At 40.8% G+C, this 22,824-nt stretch overlaps 1 protein-coding gene across 4 annotated transcripts in view; it reads right to left on the reverse strand.

Moving 5' to 3' along the window:
* The window catches only part of ERMP1 (endoplasmic reticulum metallopeptidase 1), a gene marked incomplete at its 5' end in the record, with an annotated part of 43,718 nt that extends 32,734 nt beyond the window's left edge, over positions 1–10,984 (reverse strand). For all 4 annotated transcript variants that reach the window (XR_014619306.1, XR_014619307.1, XM_084305301.1 and 1 more), the window contains 6 exons: positions 3,243–3,335; positions 4,808–4,954; positions 5,842–5,947; positions 6,291–6,418; positions 10,186–10,487; positions 10,659–10,984. Coding sequence is in view for 2 of the 4 variants with exons in the window: in XM_084305301.1 (XP_084161427.1) it covers positions 3,243–3,335; positions 4,808–4,954; positions 5,842–5,947; positions 6,291–6,418; positions 10,186–10,487; positions 10,659–10,984 (1,102 nt within the window). The remainder of the gene's footprint in view (positions 1–3,242; positions 3,336–4,807; positions 4,955–5,841; positions 5,948–6,290; positions 6,419–10,185; positions 10,488–10,658) is intronic.
* Positions 10,985–22,824: the final 11,840 nt, after the last annotated feature.

Consider the following 22,824-nt stretch of genomic DNA (forward strand, 5'->3'; position numbering starts at 1 on the left):
ATTAAAAAAAGCAGATACACAACATAACTGTATCAGGGTTGATGAATTAGTACATAGCATTCTTCTATGTACTTAAAAAAAACAACAATGTATTGAATTATCCAAAACATGAGAAATGAACATGCAACTGATTATTCTAAATATCTATTTGATCATTAGCAGTGCAAAGTATTTTCAGAAGGTAATCTACACAGTTCTCCCTAAAGTAAGTACACTTGGAAAGATTCATATATTTAAATACTACATCAGTGAAGGGAGAAAGCGTATCTTCAGAATCAGATAATCATGGAATGGTTTGGAATGGAAGGGACCTTAAGGATCACCCAGTTCCAACCCCCTGCCACGGGCAGGGACATGTCCCACCAGACCAGGTTGCCCAAAGCCCCATTCAGCCTGGCCTTGAACACCTCCAGGGATGGGACATCCACAGCTTCTCTGGGCAGCCTGTGCCAGTGCCTCACCACCCTCACAGTAAAGAGTTTCTTCTAAATGTTTAATCTAAATCTTCCGTCTTTCAGTTTAAAACCATTACTCGCAGTACTATCACTACACTCCCTGACAAAGAGTCCCTCCCCAGCTTTCCTGTACCCTTTTCCAGTACCCTTTAGGCGCTGGAAGACTGCTACAAGGTCTCTCCAGAGACCTCTCTTCTGCATGCTGAACAACCCCAACTCCCTCAGCCTGTCTTCACATGAGCGGTGCTCCAGCCCTTTGATCAACCTCATGGCCCTCCTCTGGACTTGTTCTAACAGGTCCATGTCCTCCTTGTGCTGGGGGCCCCAGAGCTGAATGCAGGACTCCAGGTGGGGTCTCACAAGAGCAGAACAGAAGGGGGACAATCACCTCCCTTGACCTGCTGGTCACACTGCTTTTGGTGCAGCCCAACATACGGTTGGCTTTCTGGGCTGCCAGTGCACACGGACAGCGCATGTTGAGCTTCTCTTTAATCAACACCCCCAGGTCCTTCTCCTTAGGGCTGCTCCCAATCCATTCTCTGCCCATCCTGTATTTGTGCTTAGAATTATCCCAGCCCAAATGCGGGCCCTTGCACTTGGCCTTGTTGAACCTTATGAAGTTTGCACAGGCCCACCTCTCAGGCCTGTCCAGGTCCCTCTGGATGCCATCCCTTCCCTCCAGTGTGCCAACTGCACAACACAGCTTGGTGTGATCAGCAAGCCTGCTGAGGGTGCACTCGATCCCATTGTACATGTCACCGAAGACGTTAAATAGTGCCAGTCCCACTACTGACCCCTGAGGAACACCACTCTTTATGGATTTCCACTTGGACATTGAGCCATTGACCACAAGTCTTTGACTGTGACCATCCAGACAACTCCTTACCCACCCAATGGGTAAGGTCCATCCATAAAAACCATGTTTGTCCAATTCAGAAACAAGGATATTATGTGGGACAGTGTCAAATGCTTTGCACAAGTCCAGGTAGATGATGTCAGTTGCTCTTCTCCTATCCACCAGTGCTGTAACCCTACTGGAGAAGGCCACCAGATTTGTCAGTCACAATCTGCGCTTAGTGAAGACATGTTGGCTGTCAACAATCACCTCCTTGTTTACCATGTGCCTTAGCACAGTTTCCAGAAGGATCATCTCCATGATCTTGCCAGGTACAGAGGTGAGGCCTGTAGTTCCGAGTGTTCCTTTTTTCCCTTTTTAAAAATGGGGGCTATCTTTCCACTCTTCCAGTCAGTGGGAACTTCGCCAGAATGCCATGACTTCTGAAGTCTGATGGATAGAAGCTTAGCAACTAAATCAGCCAGTTCAGGACACATGGATGCACCTCATCAGGTCCCATGGACTTGTGCACCTTTGTGTTCCTTAGATGGTCTTGAACCCAATTTCCTACAGCAGGTGTTTCATCACTTTTACAGTCCCTGCCTTCGCCTTCTGGGGCCCAAGGCAAGTCTTCACTCCCGCCAGTGAAGACTGAGGCAAAAATGTCATTGAGTACCTCAGCCTTCTCCATATCCTGTGTAACCAGGTCTCCCTTTTCCTTCCAAAGAGGGGCCACAATTTCCCTAGTCTTCCTTTTATCAGTGATGTACCTATAGAAGCCTTTTTCTTGTTGCCCTTGATGTCCCTAAATAAGTTCAATTCTAAAAGTGCTTTGGCTTTCCTAACTTGATCCCTGGCTGCTCAGACAATGTCTCTTTCAGCCCATAAGCAGTAGACTTCAGGCCTTACCAAAAGAGGAGTTTCATTTTCTGTTTACCTTCTTGCTCTTGTCCCTGCACCCAGTAGCTAACTCCATGTTTCACTATGAATTACCTGCCTTCTTTTTCCTCGATGACAGTAATGTAAGGAAACAAGGAAGTTGTTTTCTTTTGTACAGGTACAAACCACCTTCCTGTCTCTCATAATACAGCCAAAACCACGTTTGTTTTGCTTTAAGCTGTGAAATGTTTACCAAGAAATGGTCTCCCTAACCACTATGAGCAGTAAAATCATCTTTCCAACAGAAATTTAGAGGAAAGTGTTATTTTTTATCTTACAGTTGTGTTGGTGCAAATAAACATTTAAAGCTCTTACTGATGCTGGACCCCTCAGTGGACTTCTATTAGCTTACAGAAGACAGTGGTCAAAAACCTGGAGCTGCTTAGGATTGTGCTAGTTTTTCTGAGAAACTAGAAGTCTTACTGTAATTTTCTTTACTGAAATCTGTGAAATAACCTACTACACATCCAATCTGTTAGTAGAAAATCGATGTTATTTGCCAACAATCCACAGCCTACGTACTGCTATGTTAGGTCAATTGAGACTTATTCTAAATGAAAAATCTCTACTGGCAAGTTGATCTCTATGCTATCTACTTAACCATAATCCTCTCATGACAATCATTAATCAACAAGGGGAATTACCAAGAGAAAAGGAATGACAAATGCTGAACAATCAGGTATCAATGAATGTAAGTTACTCAAATGGCTAGATTACCTTAATTAGATTCTAAAATTACTTTCAAATCAACATCACTGGATGGTGACAAAGTTTTCTTTTCAGAGCTCCTCAAACATATTCCCTATGTATTTTAAAGGCATGTGTTCAGTTAACATTGTTTTTTTACCAAGATGGTCAAGTAGTTCTTAACATTATAAATTTATTGAGATAGTAGCCTTACATCAAAATGAAGACACAACAATGTAGTCCTACTTTAAGACTTAATAGCTATTACTGAATTTTTGATAGTAACAAGTAAGTCAGTAAGTTATTGAAATCTTAGAAATACCAACCTGCTCTCTGAATCGAATCTGTTAAAATTCTGTCTGATGTGTCATACTTTGTATGATAAATATAGCCATTTTCAATAAAAGCCAGGTCTATTCCTACAGAAAGAGGAAAAGCAAGAGAAATTATGTAAACCTAAAAACACAAAGCAAGTGTGAAACCTCAGATAAATTTCATGTAAAACACTGGTCTACTTTGTAACACATGTACTTTCCTCAGAAATCAGCCTGCTTTATGCAAGACTAACCAGAACTCCACCTGCCTTTAAAAAAAAAAAAGCAAATTAAAATGAAAATGTGTCCTTACTATCTTATTGATTACATAACATCTGTACAGAAATTTATGTCTCTTTACTGGTGAAACACATGGAAATTCTTAGCCATGTCAACTTCAGAAGAAACAACATGTTTGTTTTCCAAATATTTACTATTAAAACATCAGTAGAGTTCCACTGTGAAAAAAGCAGTACTGTAGAACACTTTCTCTAAATGCCAGCTGTATTCTTTTTACTATGGATTTGTACACAGATTTTTAGATGGCCAGTCCAAAAGTTCTATAGATGCCCAAATAATTTGTAAAGATAAAAAAGTTATATATTCAGCATATCCAAAGCGTGCATACACTCAGTTGCATATGCAAAAAGCTCCTGTCAGCAATCTGACTCCTCAAGATTTTGCAGAGGTTTAACAAATCAATTCTACCAGTGGACAAAGTGGAACAAATTACTTCTCTAGCTCAATTATTTTTATGAGTTTAGAAAAAGCCAAGGTTAGGGAGAATTTATTTACCATTTATGAACCAGGTACAATTCCAAACAAATAACAGAACAAATTGTAGAAAGACAGCTATTTTATGTTCTGTGGTACATTTCTAGCCTGAAAAGTTTAGAATAAGTTTTTCTCTGAAAACCAGTTCAGAAAGATCACTTTTCTTGGAAGTAATTCCAATGGCAACTCACGCCAGATAGTGAGGAACATTTACTTTTTTTTTTTTGAATTACGTTTGTTCAGATATCATTTTTTGTTCCGCATTTTTTTCCACTGAAAATTCTCTACAGAATGGATAAGAATCTATAAACCACACTGCAAAACCAAAAAACTTTCCTTCACTGTCTTGTGCTTAATTACACCCTGGCCTTCCACTCACTCCTTCCCCCCCAGATAATGAAAATTTATTACTTACTAAGTCACTGTCTTAAAAAAAGCTGCTTTTAGTTTATTCATTTTTTTTTTCATTAGTTATTTAATTCCTGGAAGCAAGTTATTAGCACCATTACTAAAGTGTTTAAAAACAAAGTATTTAAGTGTACTGCTATTTCCTGGAGCATTTCCCTAATTTTTAGACTGATTTTCTACCATGTAGTTTCTTTCTGGAAAACAGCAGTCTCCAAAAACATTCTTAAAAACTACATGACACAGGAATGCCGAATGCTATTGCCTTAGGAAAAAGACAGGAAAATTTTCTCCCAGACTACAACCCAAACCGAAGTTGAGGACCTTTACATAGTGAACAACAGAACAGTCTACTTGTTATATACTTAGATAAATGGACATGCCTTCTGATACCATACCTGGAACATTACCAAAGTCCCTGTAGATCCGGAAGTCTGTATCTGCTGGGATAATACCACTCTGAAAGATTTCCTGTGCCACTACAGAGGCAAAGGGATGTTTGGCTGCACATACATATGCCTGTACCAACCACGGATTTTCAGGTCCTAATAAAAGATGAGCAGAAAGCTCAGAACAATTATTTTTTGAACTTCTATTAAGATAACTTTATTGTAACAACAACAAAAACAATACATAGGAACTCCCTAAAGTTGTAATGCTGTTGCCCCACAAGGTATACTAAGTTCATTGGTGTCAGCTGAAGCACTCACATACCTGAGATATTTAGTCACACTTTGAGGGAAAAATCATGAATGCCTTGGGTGTTCAATGGCAAGGTAGATACACCATCTACCAAAGACCAAGCAGAAACCACAACCTTCAGCAGAATTTCCAATTTATCATCAAAATTGGATGATAAATCCAATTAAACACAACATTCTTTATCACAGATAAAAATTCTTTACTGAACAGTCTCTCCATCAAAGCATTCAATGCAAGTAAAAAATTAAGCAGCCGCAGTAGTAGAAGGAAATCTGTAGTCCAACTAGGATGGAGCAGAAGTATAACAGCAGTGTATGTGATAAGTTTTGCTGCTCTCCAAGCAGCAGATGGAGTTCTAATGCCAACATCTCTCTGCAAAGATTTTGGAAGAGTTATGTGAAAATTAAAAAAGCATATGAAAGTATGAGTACGTAAGAGATAAGAGATATAGAAATCTTTTTTCCTTACTATCTTGATGTAGGAAAGAAATACAATTTCCTTAGTTCTGTTCTACACAGGTTTCCCATCTCTAAGGGAACTTCTGTTGCAGTGCTTTACCCTACATGCATCTAAAGATGCAGAGCAACTTACTAGCTACAGAGGGTTGATAAAGGGCATAGCAGTTCTCTTATCTTTTGTTTGTGAGCGACTTTCAATACTCTTTCAAGTCTACATTATCTCATGATCAAATTATCCCAGTGTAGAAACTGGACACAATACGTGCTCCTACCTGTTTGAAAAACAAGTTCTTTTCCTCCTACACCTGCTGCCTCCAGGTTAATAAAAGCTCTAATTGACTTGGCCCACTCATGTTGTGTAATGAAGCCGTGACTAGCCTTGATGAAAAACAAAGAAAATACAGGTCAAATCTCTTCCATACCAACCTAAGTGTTATTTTCCATCATGTATGATTATAACTCAAGGTTAAACAAGGCAGCCAGATCACTCACAACACAAACAAAACAGAACATCAAAGTATTCTAATTAAATTAACATAGACAACAATCTTAATCTATTTTTCATTTTTACAGCAAATATATTTTTCTCAGAATGTTAACACTGGCATTAACTAATATATCAACAGATTAAATAAACACTGTACTTGTAGTTACTCTTTCTTTTGACAGAGTCTTAATTCACAGCTTTGATACACATTTTATAATTCTGGCATATTCTTACCTGCAAAATATTTTCTTCTGCTCCATTAAACAGGAATATGACAGCATGCTGCAAGGGTTCTGATGATTTTGAGAGAGTGTAAAGTATTTCAAGCATCACTGAACAGCTAACAGCATCATCACTGGCACCTAAAAACAACCAGCAGAACAGCATGGTTTACAACAAATGCACAGAATTGCAACTAACACCTGAGAAGACAAAAAGACTTTGTGTCCTCTCAATCATTTAATCTAACCATGGCATGATTGTGTCAAACTTTAGTCTATTTTCTGCTACAGCTTGTACCTGGTATTTATGCTAGTTAGAAGCAACAGCGGAAGAAAACTAATGTTCAAAAGTTGAACAAGTGATGTACAGAGTATCAAATCCAGTACTACTCTTCACAAGATCTAGGCTAACTAAGTACTAAACAGAAAAATAGATAATGATCACTCTGCTTAAGATCAATATGAATAAACAAGGACATAAATTTCACTTACAGCATACTCAAATTACAAAAAGCGAATTTTTATTAAGCTGAATATTATTTTGTAAATGTAAAAAATGAAACCACACTACTCACGCTAAGGAATTCTATGCTGCTACAATGCAGTTTAGTAACTGGACAAATCCTCCAAGTAATGTACAGCCAAGATCACAAATTAAAGCATACATCAGAATTCACATCTTTAAAACATTCATCAAGTGAAAGTATACATTGCAATGCAGTAGTTTCATGATTGGATGCTGTCTACCACCTTTCTGGTTTCTTTGCAGAAAGACCTTTTTTGCTTTAACCTCAGTGGTCTGTTCACATTCCTCATCCAACACTACCCTAGACCTGCACCCAATTCCTCACACCTCCTCCAACACACCGCCCACCAGTTTTTCATCTTGATTAAGTACCCATCTTTTAGCCCTTGCCCCATTTCCCTCACTCTAGTGCAAGCCATAGCATCTCCCTACCCGACTGCAATTAATTAAACCTGGGAGCAAACAGAGAATTTTAACATCATTCCTGTTGGCCTGGGCTGTATAGATAATGCCAGTTTGCACTGAGATGATGACTATGGTTTGTTCAGCATTATTTGCCACAGTATGTATCAGCATGATATTAGGGAAGGCTCATTAGCTGCTGAAACTGTTTAAGGTATATATAAAACAAGTATATTTTCTGGAGCTCATAACCTGGAAAAAGACATGCTTGCCCCTTCTAAAAAAATAAGTGAGTATTCTTGATATAAACAAAAACCTCAGTCAAAATTTTATTGTATATACATACTTTAGAATAAACAAACACATATACAAAGAAAATGTTTCCAATGCACTGGTTAGTTCATCTAGTTCTCAGAATACTTCACTCTGCCAAAGGCTTTCCAAAAAGCTCCAAAAACATATCAAATTTAAACTCCTCATTATATTGCTCCTGAAGTTTATCCATAGCCTACTCTTAGCCTCACCAAGTTCTTTTTATCTAACTTGTACTGTGATGAGAATTCAACAAGGAAGTGATAAGCCCTGCTGAAAAGTAATCACTTGTCTATCTTACTGTGAAGCTAGGAAAAGTAAAGGACTTATTGGTTTCAAAATGCACACACACACCAGATTGAAGCAGCCACAGTCACACTTAAAACAGATTTTATGGCAAATATCAGTAATATAAGAAAACCATGCCATAAGCCACATCTATACCAATACTTGCAAGGGTATTTCCACCTCCAAGTTTAATCGAGAAGAATCAAATAATACTAATTTCCGTGTAGATGGCCTATCAGAACAAGAGAAATATGTTAGGAGCTTATAGTTCACATGTTTCCTTCACAAGCTTTTTTCCTCACCTGCTTCTTTACTTAAAAAGAGACTAAACATCGAAGCTCAGACAGTTTACTGAGCTATCTTTACTCTTTTTTTGTTTGTTTGTTGTTTAAACTGTTTCCCTAATACTGCACTGTGCTGTACTGTTAGCAAAAGTGAGATGTACTTGCCTTGCTTTCCAAGAAATGATACACAGGAACGTTAGTGGCAACAACGATAACTTTAAATGTCTGAATACCAAAATACTTGGTAACGCTTTAAAATGATTGAGGGATACATTTGTGAATAGCCCAAACTAATGTAAGGGTGTGAATACTAACACCCAAAGGAAACAAATAAAAAACTTTATACAGACTTGATATCTTTTCCATCAGCACACAATTGGGCTCATGGGCCATTAATCATGCCAGGAAAGCACATCTACAAGCATCAACATCAGATTATCTATTTCTATCTGATTCGTCATGTATACTACTCATTGAAGTATACAAGAGTCATACTGATTTGGGTTAAACTAAACGTTTTCAGTAATTTAAAAAAAAAAAAAAAAAAGAAACTGTAAGCAAAGAACTTATAGAAATACAGGAGAATAGAAAACAAAAGGTTCTTTCTTATACTATATAGAAGTTTTACTACAGGAAAATGAAATAGCATTTCCTCACTGCTGTTGTAAAGCGCTGCTTTTGGTTGAGGGCAAGCATACAGGTTGATTTCTATCTCCTCCACATATTCTGTACAACCCTATACTATAGGAATCATTATTTTTCTGGCATTCCTGTGCAAGGCTGGTGAAATATTTCACTGCCTGAATGAAAGTTATTGATGGATATATAACCCTGTAGAACAACCCAAAGAAACAGGCATGCCGCTTACACAAGACATCAGTCGAAAAACAATTCTCATTCATCATTACATTATACTTGTGAAGTATTCTTTAAGTCTAGGCAGTCATGTTTAGAACATAAGTGAAGTAATTACAATCAACACAGTTCCTAAATCACAGTGAATGTGTAACAATCACACAGTTATTATACTTAATTGGAACTCCATCTTGCCTAAACATGACCAGAGGAGAAAAAGAAGTCTTCTTCTAACACTACTTGTTAACAGAAAAAAGGCGCAAAGAGTATAGCAAATGTTTTGTTTCTCTAACACTCAACTCATTAATTCTCACATCTCATCATTCATAGTGATTACTTCTGTGTGCTAAAGACCAAAGAGGTTGCCTTCCGAAATAAAAATACAGTGCAGGCTGTAAATAAAAAATCTTAAGTAAAAACAGCACTGTCAGTGACTGAAACCTATACATATTTTTCGGCTGCAATAATTAACATATACTTGTGGCTACGAGTTACAGCAAAATGTTTTTGTGTGGTTTCCAGTTTCCTGGCAATATTAAACCATGTATTTGCCAAGCTGTTTACACCCATGTTGCAATAATTCTTTAACATGATTAGATTTATAAAAATGCAGTAGGACAAGAATGAGAAAACACACAACAGTGAAAGTAGCAGTGAGAGACATACATATCAACTTAACTTTTGATCACTGCAATTATTTTTTTAGTCAGAAGCTAGGAATGCAGAAACTGTATACCATAAGGGTACAAAAGTAAAAATTTGAGATAAGTGTGATACCAGCTGACACAGGAAAAAGGAGAATAAAATAGATTGGTTTGTGGGGGAGGGAACAGCCCCCAGCATGAAGCATCCTGTTTAAGGAAAGCCAGGTTTAAATCAGTACAGAAGTATGGAAAGACCTGAACAACAGGTATCAGGAGCACATGCCTAGGAAATGAACTATATTAAAAAAAAAAAAAAAAAGGTGGATTCAACCTAACTTCCTAGAAACCCACACATAACATCTATAACTTGCTGTCTACCAGAAAACAAAAGTTAAAATCTGAAACACTGAAACATGCTGACTTTTAACAGGACCAACCTGCCACTCTAAGTACTGAATCTTACTGAAATCAAGCACAGAGTAATTGACACACAGAGTGTCCTGGCATGTGGCTATGACAGCACTTGGTATGAGACAACAGTGAGCCAAGCTCAGTGGCTCATGTAACGCAGAGGAATGGAGGAGCATGTGGACCTACCTGGGGTATTTGGTACTGAATCAAAGTGACAATTGGATAAGACTGCATGCTCAGCTCCATTTCGGGGTTCCAGCTTCACTACCACATTGGTTATGTTTGCGTAGTAACTAGTAAAGCCTCCCAAAAAGTCAATGCTGAAGGAGCCTGTCGGCCTCTGTACGTCTACAGATATCTTGTGAGCATCTGTGCTTTCAGTTTCTATTGCCCTGATTTGTTGTAGGAGGTAGTTAACTGCAAGAACTTCATTCGCTGGACTTCCAACCGTCCTGGGCCCAATCGCTGTTATGTTGTCGAGATATCCCCTGCAGGAGAGACAGCACACGTTCAGCGCCCGCACGCTTGATATTTCACGCACAACCCACCGAAAGCTTTACACCTCCCTGCCCATCTCCAAGGCTCACTCCGAACAGAAACCGACCCACACGCGAGCAAGAACCCCTAGCACGGTCCGGGGGGGCTGTCCCGGCCGGTACCTGGCGCGGTGCGCGCTGAAGTGCGGGTGCCCGCCGCGCTGCGGGCGGCTCAGCAGGTGCCGGTGCGCGACGTGCGCCAGGCCGCGCAGCGCCAGCAGGTACAGCAGCACCACCGCCGCCGCCCGCCGCTCCGACAGCGCCTGCGGCCGCCGCCGCGACCCGTCCCGAGCCTTCCCCGCGGCGCAGTCGCCGTCGCCGTCGTCGTCCTGTCGCGGCGGTGCCGCCGGGCGCCGGGCGCGATCGCGCTCCCGGTCGCGATCGCGCTCCCCGCCGCCGCCGCCGGCCGCGCGCAGCCGCCGCACCGCCGCCGCCGCGCTCCGCTCCATGGCCCCGCGCGCCCGCTGCGCTACGGGGGAGGCCGAGGCTCAAAAAAGAGCGGCGACACCGCCACGCCCGCCCCGCTCCCGCTCCCGCTCCGGCCCGACCCGCGCCGCGCCGGGGGGGGGTGGCCGGGACGCGGAGCCACGGGGCGGGCTCATGGGGGGGGCGGGGCACGCGGCACCCACCCCCTCCCCGCGGGGCCGGGTGGAGGCTGCCGGGCGGCGCCGGGCCGTTGCGGCCGTTGGGGCCGTTATGCCGGCAACGGGCGGCGCGCGCCGGCGTCTGACGGGGGGGTGCCTGTCCCGTCGCTGTCCCAGGCGGGGGTGGAGGCGGAACTGCGGGAGTCTTGGCGTTAAAAGCGTTAAAAACAGAATCACAGAATCACAGAATTGTCTAGGTTGGAAGAGACCTCAAGATCATCGAGTCCAACCTCTGACCTAACGCTAGCAGTCCCCACTAAACCATATCCCTAAGCTCTACATCTAAACGTCTTTTGAAGACTTCCAGGGATGGTGACTCCACCACTTCCCTGGGTAGCCTGTTCCAATGCCTAACAACCCTTTCAGTGAAGAAGTTCTTCCTAACATCTAACCTAAAACTCCCCTGGCTCAACTTAAGCCCATTCCCCCTCGTCCTGTCACCAGGCACGTGGGAGAACAGGCCAACCCCCACCTCGCTACAGCCTCCTTTAAGGTACCTATAGAGAGCAATAAGGTCGCCCCTGAGCCTCCTCTTCTCCAGGCTGAACAAGCCCAGCTCCCTCAGCCGCTCCTCGTAGGACTTGTTCTCCATCAAGCAATAAAAACATCACAGCAATAAAAAACATTAAACCGAGAAAAGCATTAAATCAGTGAAAAACATCCAATCAGTTAAAAAAAAAAAAAAAAGAAAAAAAAAGGAAAGAAGAAAACACCAAATCAGTCAAAGCACTACGAGCAGCACACACGGGAAGGACGGCGGCTGGGGCGCGGGGCGAGGCGCTCACGGACGCGGGCTCGGTCCCCTCAGGAGCCGGGGAGGGCGGGCGGCGCCCAGCCCTGCCGCGCTCCGGGGCGAGGAGTGGCGGGCGGAGGGGCGGCTTGTTTCAGCCATGGCCTCGTAGCCCCTCGCCCGGCTGGCCCTGAGGGGGGAGAGGTGTCCCTGGTGCTGTGCGGGGCGCTCAGGCAGCGGAGCGCGGCTGCCCGGGTGCACCCAGCGTTACGGATAAACTCAGCACTGCTGCCTGGAGGGAGCTGCCTAGCAGCAGTCGGGATACCCTTCGGGACAAAAAAAAAAAAAAAAAAAAAAAAGTCTGAAGGAGTGGTGCCTTAAAATGTGATGACTATGCTCTTTGCCGTCTTCAGGTGCTTTTGTAAATTTCCATATTCTGGTTCACTGAGTTTTCTCCTTCGCTTCATTTCAGATTCATCAAGGACAAGGTTATGGCTCACAACCCTAGGTTGTGTTACTACATTTGAGACCCAGTAACACAGTTCTGGGCCGAGAGGTTTGATTTCTCTTTTGTTCAGTTTTTCTTCCTGCTTTTTTTTTTTTTTTTTTTTTTTTTTTTTTTTCCACTTATCGATGCTACCTCTCTCTTCCCAACGAGATGGGATCAGGAAAAACACATGCCCAAACTTGGCTCCCAGAAGATTTTACAAGCGAAACAGCTCTACTCTGAAAAGTTCCAATGTAAATGTTTTCTCAAGCACACAAGTGCATAATCAGTCCAGGGAAATGCTTGCAACACAATTATTCAAGCCTCCCTTTGAAAATGCCATCTTAGTAATCTGCATGATGACAAGATATTAATACAAAGAAAAGATGTGATGTTGAAGAAAGATGTGGCCGGGTATTCAGTGTAGATCTGCATTTCTCATTTGAAATTTTTAAGTCCTAAATCTGTTCCAAGAAATCAGACCAGGAATTAAGTATGGACTTTCATCTTGTATTTTCATCTCATGTAAAATACCATCAGTGCTAAAGCACGGGGGGCCACCAGTCCTGAAAAACTCACCTAGGCAGCTTTATGCAGGGACTGTTCCTCTCCAGGAACACCAGTTGCTGAATCTCAATTTGACTATGTTTGAACAGGCTCTGCATTCTTGATTTCAGGGGTAACGTACACTGTGAGAAAACAGCAGCTAAGCATTATTCATTTATTTTACCTCTATATATATTTCAGGATTAGGGCTGTAAAAGAACTTCATCCTTTCCCTTTCAGTGGTCATTTTTCTTTCATTGTTTGGGCAACATCTGGGTATTGAGAACCCTCAGTCAAAAAGCAGACCAGACTACTGACATTGGTGACAGTCACACTCCCCAGATACATAGCATTTTTTAATGCTCTGTCAATGCAAAATTCAGAGGTAATTTTCTCATTTAGATTGGAAAGTCTTCTGATAGTTGGATTAGTGACAGCCTTTTTATGATCTGTTCTGAGCACAGCATTTGGGAGGGCAGTGTGCAATGTGAATTAAGCTAGAAGTATAGTGCATACACGTTTTGACATGAATGAAGCATCAGAGTCAAATACATCAACAAATGTGGTGCCTTTTATTGCTCTGTTAGTCTGGAATGACTGATTTAAGGTAATTGGATCTAATTTCCAAATGATTCAGCATATATTCAGTTTGATTTTATGTCAAGAAGACTGATGCTTAACCTAGTTCTTGTAAATGACACTGCTTCATTTTCTCACCTCAAAACAGAGGGAAATCCCTTGTTCACTGGGCATGTAATATAAGCTAAAAAGGCAGATTTTTTTTTCTGCTTATAAGCAGAAAAAATTAAAAACCCAGTATCTCATCTGCAGGGACATAGGCCCTGCTTTGTTTTCTAACTTGCAAACCCAAGTTAGACAGTAGCAGGATTGCATTTTTTTTTTTTTTTCTGAGCAAATAAATACAAATGCAATTTTTTAGGTTAAGGCCATAATCACCTATTTAGGGAAAGAGATCAAGAACATTGTCCTCAGAAAAGCATTTAGTATTGATTAAAAATAAGCAATGATGAACCATCCATCAAATAATTGGTAAATTGTTCCCATAATCAGACATCCTTCTCATTAAAGTGTGACTTATTTGTATCACTAATCTCTTAGCTTCAATTTTCCATCCATTGGATGTTTGACTGATAAATTGAAAATCCCATTGTTACAAGATTTTTGATCCACTGAATGTATTTGCACATCACAATGAAGTGTCCTTCTACACTTCTCTTCAATCGGTTACTTTTCCAGTTCTTTCATCTTCCTAAGTGTTGTCTGACTATTTTCATTTTTTCAGCAACTTTCCTGCATTGATGAAACAAGAGTAGAAGTGGTATTCCAGCACCTGCACCTGTGTCAAATACAAGGGAAAAATAATCGTTCTGCAGGGAGGCAGAGCCGTTTGTTTGCTTTAACATAAACACATGGTCATGGTGTCAAAGCATTGATTCTGTCCAGCTGGCTTGGGAATCTACTTCTGTCACAGCAGCATGTACCAGTCAGCCACTCAGCGTTACATGGTTTGACAGACAGGATCCCCCAGGTCAGATTTGAGTGAAAATGGAGCTCAGCAGGAAGCAGGAAATCCCACAGAGAGGAGAAACTAGATCTAACATGCCGAGTTTACAAGGACTATGGTTTCAGACCTTCCCAGTGAGAACTGTGGGTTTGGGCAAATCTTACTTCCCTGTGCTGCAGCCAGAGCTGGACCGCTGCTGATCTCACAAGGTGTCTCTGCCCACATATGACGATAGAGCTAGCTCTTCACTCCTCCACCACACCTCAGGCATTGGATCTATCCTCTTTTTGATCATATACATGTAGGTTAGAAAAGACCTTCCAGGTCATCAAGTCCAACTGCCAACCTGACCTACCAAGTCCCATCACTAAACCATGTCCCTAAGCACCATATCCACACATCTCTTAAACACCTTCAGGGATGGGGACTACACAGCTGCCTTGGGCAGCCCATTCCAAAGCTTGACCTCCCTCTCTGTAAAGAAATTCTTCCTAATGTCCAGTCTAAACCTCCACTGGCACAACCTGAGACCATTTACTTTCATCCTATAACTTCTTACCTGAGAAAAGGGACTGACACCCTCTATACCACAAGCACCATTCAGGTAGCTGTAGAGAGAAATGAGGTCTCCCCTCAGCCTCTTCTTTTCCAGACTAGACAACCCCCGTTTCCTCAGCTGATCCTCACATGTCTTGTTCTTTAGACCCTTCACCAGCTTTGTTGCTCTCCTCTGCACCCACTCAAACAACTCAATGTTCCTCTTGTGAGGAGCCCCAGTTTGAACACAATATTCAAGGTGTGTTCTGACCAGTGCCACATACAAGGGGACAATCACTTCCTTGGTCCTGCTGGCCACATCATTTCTGATGCAGGCCAAGATGCCATTCCTAGCTACCTGGGCACCCTGCTGGCTCATGTTCAGCTGCCTGTGAACGAGGTCCTCTTTTGCTGGGCAACTTCCCAGCCACTATTCCCCCATCCTGTACCACTGCATAGGGTTGTAACCCAAGTGTAGGACCTGGCACTGAGCCCTGTTGAATGCCATGTGACTGGACTCAGCCCATCAGTCTAGGGCTGAATTCCACTTTTTGAGCCCAGCCAACCAGCCAGTTTTTCACCCAGCAAACTGTACACCTGTCCAAGCCATGAGCAGCCAGTTTCTCCAGGAGAATACCAAAGGAACCAGTGTCAAATGCTTCACTAAGATCCAGGTTGACAACATCCACTGCCTTTTCCTCACCTACTGAGGCAATCACCTTATCAGAGAAGGAGATCAGGTTAGTCAGGGAAGACCTGCCCTTCACGCCCATGTTGGAAATTTCGTATCACTCAGTTGTCTTGTGTGTGCTGTGTGATGACACTCAAGATGATCTGCTCCATAACCTTCCCTGGTATCAAGGTCAGGGAAGACAGGCCTGTAATTCCCTGGGTCGTTCCTCCTGCCCTTCTTGTAGACTGGAGTCACATTTGCTAACCTCTGGTCAGCTGGGACCTCCCCAGTTAGCCAGAACTGCTGGTAAGTTATTGAGCTCAGATGTTTTTCACTTTAAGAGATCTTCTACACAGGCACACTTCATGTCATCAAGGAAGTCTGCATTTCTTCTTCTTGGTTTTTATTGTCTCACTGTATCACACAGCTCCACATCTAGTCCATAGATGGCGTTGAGTATGACAGTGTAGTTTAAGAAGATGAGCCTGTATCCTTTGACGTTTGTATTCTCAGCTGAATCCGTGTAAAAATCTTTCCCAGACGTCATCCAGAGGCCATTCAGAGCTTATTTAACTAAACATTTCCATCTCTTTCCCAAGATACAAGGACAGTAGAAGTTTCATTAGCCCCCAAGACACCCCCAGGAACTGGGCATTTCTACAATCATCCTGTACTTTGAAGAGAATGGTAATATCCTTGTCACTCATTTCAGCAACTAGAGGTTGGAAGAACCATCCATAGCTTCTGGACTGATAGGGGACAGGCAGATTGTTGTTTGCATTAACACCACACCTAGCCTTTTTTTTTTTTTTTTGATAGACTTAAATGGTGTTTTTCCCTCTTGTGTAAAGAAACATATTTTCTGTGTTCCCTCTCTCCCTTATTCTGTTATTTTGTAATGGGAGCTGTAATCATAACCAATAATTATAGAAAATAGACTGATTATTGCTTGTCAAAAACCCAAACAACCTTTCTTCAGATAGACATATCCTGCCTTCACAACCTGTTAAGGCTCTATGTCACTCTGTGAATAGGATACTAATTTAGGCTCAGCATTCCCTTTGTTACTGAAAGGAGGCAAGGGCTTTGGAAGAGAATGGCTGGAGGAGAGAGGACAGGGGCAGGGAGATATTGTTAGCATGTCTGCTGTGATTTCAGGGCAGAAGGATTCTTCTTTTGCTCCCAGCCTGGAAAGGTTCAATTTTAAACTAATGATCATTTGCTAAGCTAAGCCACCTGCTCTGGGTGTCCCTGCTTGAGCAGGGGGGTTGGAAAAGATGACCTCTGGAGGTCCCTTCCAACATCAACCATTCTGTGAAACTGTGATTCTGTGAAGTTGATAATAGGAGAACCTGAACACATTCTAAATATAAGCAATTTTTTCTTCCAGTATGTATTAAGTATCTCACATTCTTGTACAGTCTGACAGCTTCTATCAAACCCTGTTCACTCAATAGCTTGATTGCTGTCTCTTTCTGCCCTTCACCTCTCCAATAGTCTCATTGCCAGCTACCCTATCTACACAAGAAAACAAGCAGAGAAATTGCCACCTTCATCCATCAACCTAACAACATTATGCAACTGAATCACCTGCCTGGTTCTCCTTCAGTCACGTCAAGATTTATCTTGTTTTTTTTTTTTTTTTTTTTTTCCTTCAAGACTTCAAGCCACTCCAAGATTACCTATGTTGCTTACCCAGTTTGCATCCCATGTAGCTGTTTTTGTCAGCAATGCCAGTCTGTTTATTAATTCCATAATCATCTCCTAGTCCTTTCCATGCTAACATCTCCCTACACACCGTCCTCAGACAATTCACATTCAGTCTACTCATACTGCATCAGCAATCACTTAACACAACAAACCAAAGACAAATGCTTTTGATTCAATCATTTTGATAAACATGGTGTTTAGTTGAGAAATCATGTGGCCTTGCAATATTTTGTCTTGGCTTGCTATCTGTTTATGTAATGCTCTCATAAATATTTTGGCCAGGAAAAAAAAATAAAAATGACTGGGTGCATGGTAAGAGCTGGTAGTTAGAGTTGGAGGGATGTGTATGATCATCACCAAGGACTGCTGAATGTAGGAAACATGTTTTCATAAGCTGTCAGCCCTTCTGTGTGAGAACAGCTGACTGCTAGGAGACTTTGCCAGACTCTGTGTATCTCTGTGTATTTATAGCAAGCTGGCCTTTTATGTTTGTCCAGTTTATTTAAATAAGAAGTACAATTTGGAGACTTGTTTACCTCATCTCTCATTTACTACCATAATAATAATAATAATAAACAAAAACAAAAACAAACAAACAAACAAACAAAAAAAAAAAAAACGATAGAAAGGTATATCCTCTATGAAAGCAGCCCTGTTCCAACAGAGAAATTAATGAAGAAATTTTCTGATGATGAAAGGGATTAAATAGCTTTGAAATCGATGGAACTGCAACCATTTACAGCAGCAGAGCCATTAAGCCACTAATCTCACTTTCCAGATTAGAATGAAAAAGTCATTGTGAAAGGCATATATGATTAGATCATTGCCAATTTTGTTCTACAGGTCTAATAGTAAAAATCAAGACACCAGCTAGCTCCTGAATGGTTAAATAACTCTTTGTGACTTCATTGGGCAGAATTTAATCATAATCTCTTCTGATCATGAATCACCATTATTTCCTGAAGTACAGATGTTCCAGGCAGTTTCTCATTTCACTTCACACCAAATATTTTGTGTAGAAGTCTACCTATGAACACATTTTGTGCTTACTCAAGCACTTAAAGAGTAAACTAGTACTCAGTGAAATCTGAGCTGGCAAACCAGATCTGAACAGAAGAGAATCTCATTTCCACCTGAAATAAACTATATATGAGTGGATACCTGAAAGCTCTCTTAGAGTATTATTACATCCTTAAATTCTAAACTAGAAAAGGTGTAAACATTATTTATACAACTGGAGTCTTTTTTTTTTTTTCTTGTTTCTTAAGGAAAAAAAAAAAAGAGGCTTAGATTTTATGTTGGAATTAAAAAAAAAAAAAAAAAAAGAGGAAGAATAAGCGACTGGGGAGAAGTACTGTACAAAGCTGCACATGTACTATAAACATTCCATATACTCACAGAAAATTGTGGAAGTAGTATTTTAGCCTGATCAACTGAGCAAAAATCTACTATGATAGAAATATGTAAGAGTAGTTTTAGGAAACCCAAATTACATGATTATGATTAAAGATGAAATGTATGGAGTAAGATGGAATGTAGAAAGTGAGTATTCAGTGTGCTGTCAGGTTGAACATTCTGGTTTTAAGTTACAGTCATGACAGGCATCAACAATGTCCTGTAATTTCAGTGAGTAGAATATTAAAAAAAATAATAATCAGATGGGCTGACTGATGCACTATTCCTGAGATCACTATTTCATGTATAGACTTGAACCTATATGATTACAAAATGACACAATATTGGGATAATGGGCAGTTCTTCAGGAATAAGAAACTCAAATTGGCATGTATTAAATGGCACAGCAAAAGGACAACAGGCGAAGTCATAAGTTGCAACAAGGGAAATTCAAATTAGATGCAGAGGAAAACAAAATCACGGGGGTGGTAAAACACTGGCAAGCATTTTCCAGAGAGACTACAGAATATTAACCTCTGCTATGATGAACAATATCCATTTGTTCTGCTGTTTGTTTCCATTTGGATTATAGCTCTAAGTGAGAAATACAGTCTTGTTTGTCACAGTCCTCACCACAGAATCACAGAATCATTCAGGTTGGAAAAGACCTCTCAGATCATCTAGTCCAACATCTATCATATGCATAGCCATCTGGACAACACAGATTAGCTTCACCCACCTGTAAACATACAGGTGGTTTATTTTATCACAGTGGGACTCCAGAAGGTAGTGTAAGCCTACAGAGTTAGGATGGGAAGAACATTCTTCTGTGCAAGAACCAGACCTACTCATCCAGCACATATATCACAGAATCACACAGAATCACAGAATCATCTAGGTTGGAAGAGACCTTCAAGACCACCTAGTCCAAATTCTGACCTAACACTAACAAGTCTTCCATTATATATATGTACATGTATGTATATCTATATATATATATAGATATATATACACACACACATACACACAACCTCATATGTATATAAGGCTGTAAGAAAACCTGGCATAAAGATGTCTTCAGATCAAGGCCTCTCAGGCTCTTCAGAGAGAAGCTGTGCGGCAATATGATATATAGCTTCCTCCAACATGGGAAGGGAAGGAAGGAGAAAGGTGGTATAAGCAACATAATTCCTGACACATTACTTCGAAATTTTGCCTTAAAATTAGTCCACAATTCAGTTGGCAATCTACACCTATACCTCTGGAGTCACATACTTTTCTTTGCCTATTAAGCAGAGTTTCTAGGATCATAGATTCCCAAGCTGTGTGAATATACTAATTGTGCTACAATTCTCGTGTAATTTTCTGCTCTGGATTAAGCAGCCTCATCTCTCAGGTTTTCTTCTTGTCCACTTTTTTTCTGCCTTCTGCCTTCTGAAGGCACGAAATAAATTTCTCCAAACTGAAGAACTGCCCCGGTGGAGAGTTTTGCCCAGCTGGATCAACTCACCAATCTACCAGTGTGGTTCTCTGTGTAAAAGTCCACATGACAGCAACAAGGCAAAGAATGGATGGTAGCAACACTTCTGTCATCAGTAGACACTTAATCACACTTAACACACACACACACACACACACACACACACACAATTTTTCTTTGATATTCTTTTGATTTCCCTAGCCCTTAAAAACAGTCATAGAGAATCATCCCAATGAAAGAAAATCAGAATGTCACCGCTATATACAGAGACTTGCTTAACACATTTAACAACTAAGTCTACTTTGATAACCTACATTCCATATATTTCAAACAACTTGCATTAAAACTATCATGAAATAAAGAAATTAAATGGCAGACTGTGAAGTTTTTATTAGACACCCTAGGCTTTGTTTCTTCTGCTGGACTGAGGCAATTGTGAGGTGATACTGTTGACATACCTCTTTAACTGCACATAAGCTCTCACTCTGTTTACTTGCCCGATATGAAATTTTCAGTAGAATCATTCATTTATGAGATGCAGTTAATCCCTCATGGCTGGAAGCATGCTATAAGGACTCTCCGGCACCAACAGGAACATACTACTAAACAATATCTTGTATGAAATCTTATCATATAGAACTACCCTCTGTTTTCCAGCTTACTTATTTATTTCTATTGTAATACCAACTAAGCAAGAGGATACAACCTAAGTTGAATATATACTCAGATTAATTGTGTTGGGTGAATCGTTATAGTAGCCCCTTTTTTTCCTCTTTCTGCTACTGAGTGCTTAGAAGCTCATCATATCCTTTCTTACAGGAAATTAACTTTTCTGTGCTGTCCGTTCCACCCAAAGTCAGATGGAAGGTTTTATCCTTGGATAAAAGCCGGAACTGTTTCAATATCTCAAAAGTCAGTCCTAAAGCTATGGAGATAGCTTTCTCTCATGCAGTACATCAGAGGATAAAAAAATATAAAACCAAATTTTTTCATCTCTGTCTTAATTATACAAAGTCAACTGACCAACCCATGCATTGTCCTGCCCCTCGACTCAGAGATTACTGGTCAAATCATAAGATAAGCACACTGGTATGTAAATAATAAGATTACAGAAAAATGACAAACCACTGCAACAGACCTCTCACCCTACTCCTTGCCACAAGGTATTATAATAACAGGTTATAGCCAGCATGAGCATAGTGCAAGGCCAAGGGTTAGGAAATACAGAAAGAGTCACCATAAACTAGCAGTGTTATCTGGGAGATAAAAGCTGTATGAAATCTAGCAGAGCAATGCAGTATTTAGGAAACTGACATCCCTGAAGAAATAAATAAATAAATAAAAGGTCATACAACAAAGGGGAATATGCCTGAATGATATGGCAAAACATTCTGACCATGCATATTGCAGGCTTGAGATCTGCATATTCAGGCTTCCTATCATTTCTGTGGCTGCTGCAGGCTATGTGATACTCAGCGGTATCCAACATCTGGCCAACAGCACAACTGGAAGAGAAAAGACAAGTTAATTTCATGTTTGAACTCACTGGCAGTAACTGCCCCCAAAATACTAGGGAGTTTGAAGTTGACTGATATATCTTAAATTTTTGACTGGCTGAATAGTTGAGTTAAATAAAAACTTTGGATAGTAATCCAAGTCTAGTACCAGTACAATGTAGATACATTATAAAATTTGCCTTCCTTCTCCATTCCTTTCACCCAATCCTGATTTTGCTCTCTCTGATCTTCAGTCAGGACAGAACTTTGTTTTTCTGAGTGTAGGTGGAGCCAAATGACTTTTCTAGAGGTGGGAGGGAATCCTTATAAAATCTAACAATTTGCACATCCTGAGTGAGAGAAATTGGCTTCTTCATCTAGACTGTGCGTACAAGGAACAATGAGTAAGATGACCCAGTGGTTTGCAGCACAACTCAAGAACTTACATACAACTAGAAGGTAAAGGATGAACTTCATATCCCATAAAAATCTGGGTTATCTGAATAAGGTAATTTCTTTATGCAATGCTTTATTTTTATTACTTCAGACTGTCTGTTTAGAGCATTCAGCCACTCTTTGCAATCCTGATATGATATGTCATTAAGTTGTGTTATACATAATATTCATTAGATAAATTCTTACTAAGATTATGTTAATGAAGTAAAAAAAGGATAATTTGTTAAGAGATGTTCTTGAATTTGTGTCAGAAGTGCAGTAACTAGCACAGCTCTGCTGTATTTGGAGTTGCGGCAGCAGTTTCCGTCCAGGTCTTTCCCTCTTACTCTTAAAAAAACACTTTCTGGGGCAAGGGGAAAAGTGAAGACATTAAAAACTTACCATTTACCATTGCTTAATACTTAAGAGTTCAAAGACATCCTGAATGTTTTTCTCAGATGAGTTTTTTCTCATTTATGTGCTTTTAGTCATCTCTCATTTACAAGTGAGGGAGTGAAGAAAGCAGAGCATAGCGTCAGAAACATGCCCACCAATTGCAACATTTAAGCTTTCTTCTACTCATCTCAGGCATTTCAGCAATTCCCTGCAGTATGTAGCTGCACTGCTTTTA

Source organism: Netta rufina (genome assembly GCF_964035555.1).
Source record: "Netta rufina genome assembly, chromosome: Z".
NCBI classification, from domain to species: Eukaryota; Metazoa; Chordata; class Aves; order Anseriformes; family Anatidae; genus Netta; species Netta rufina.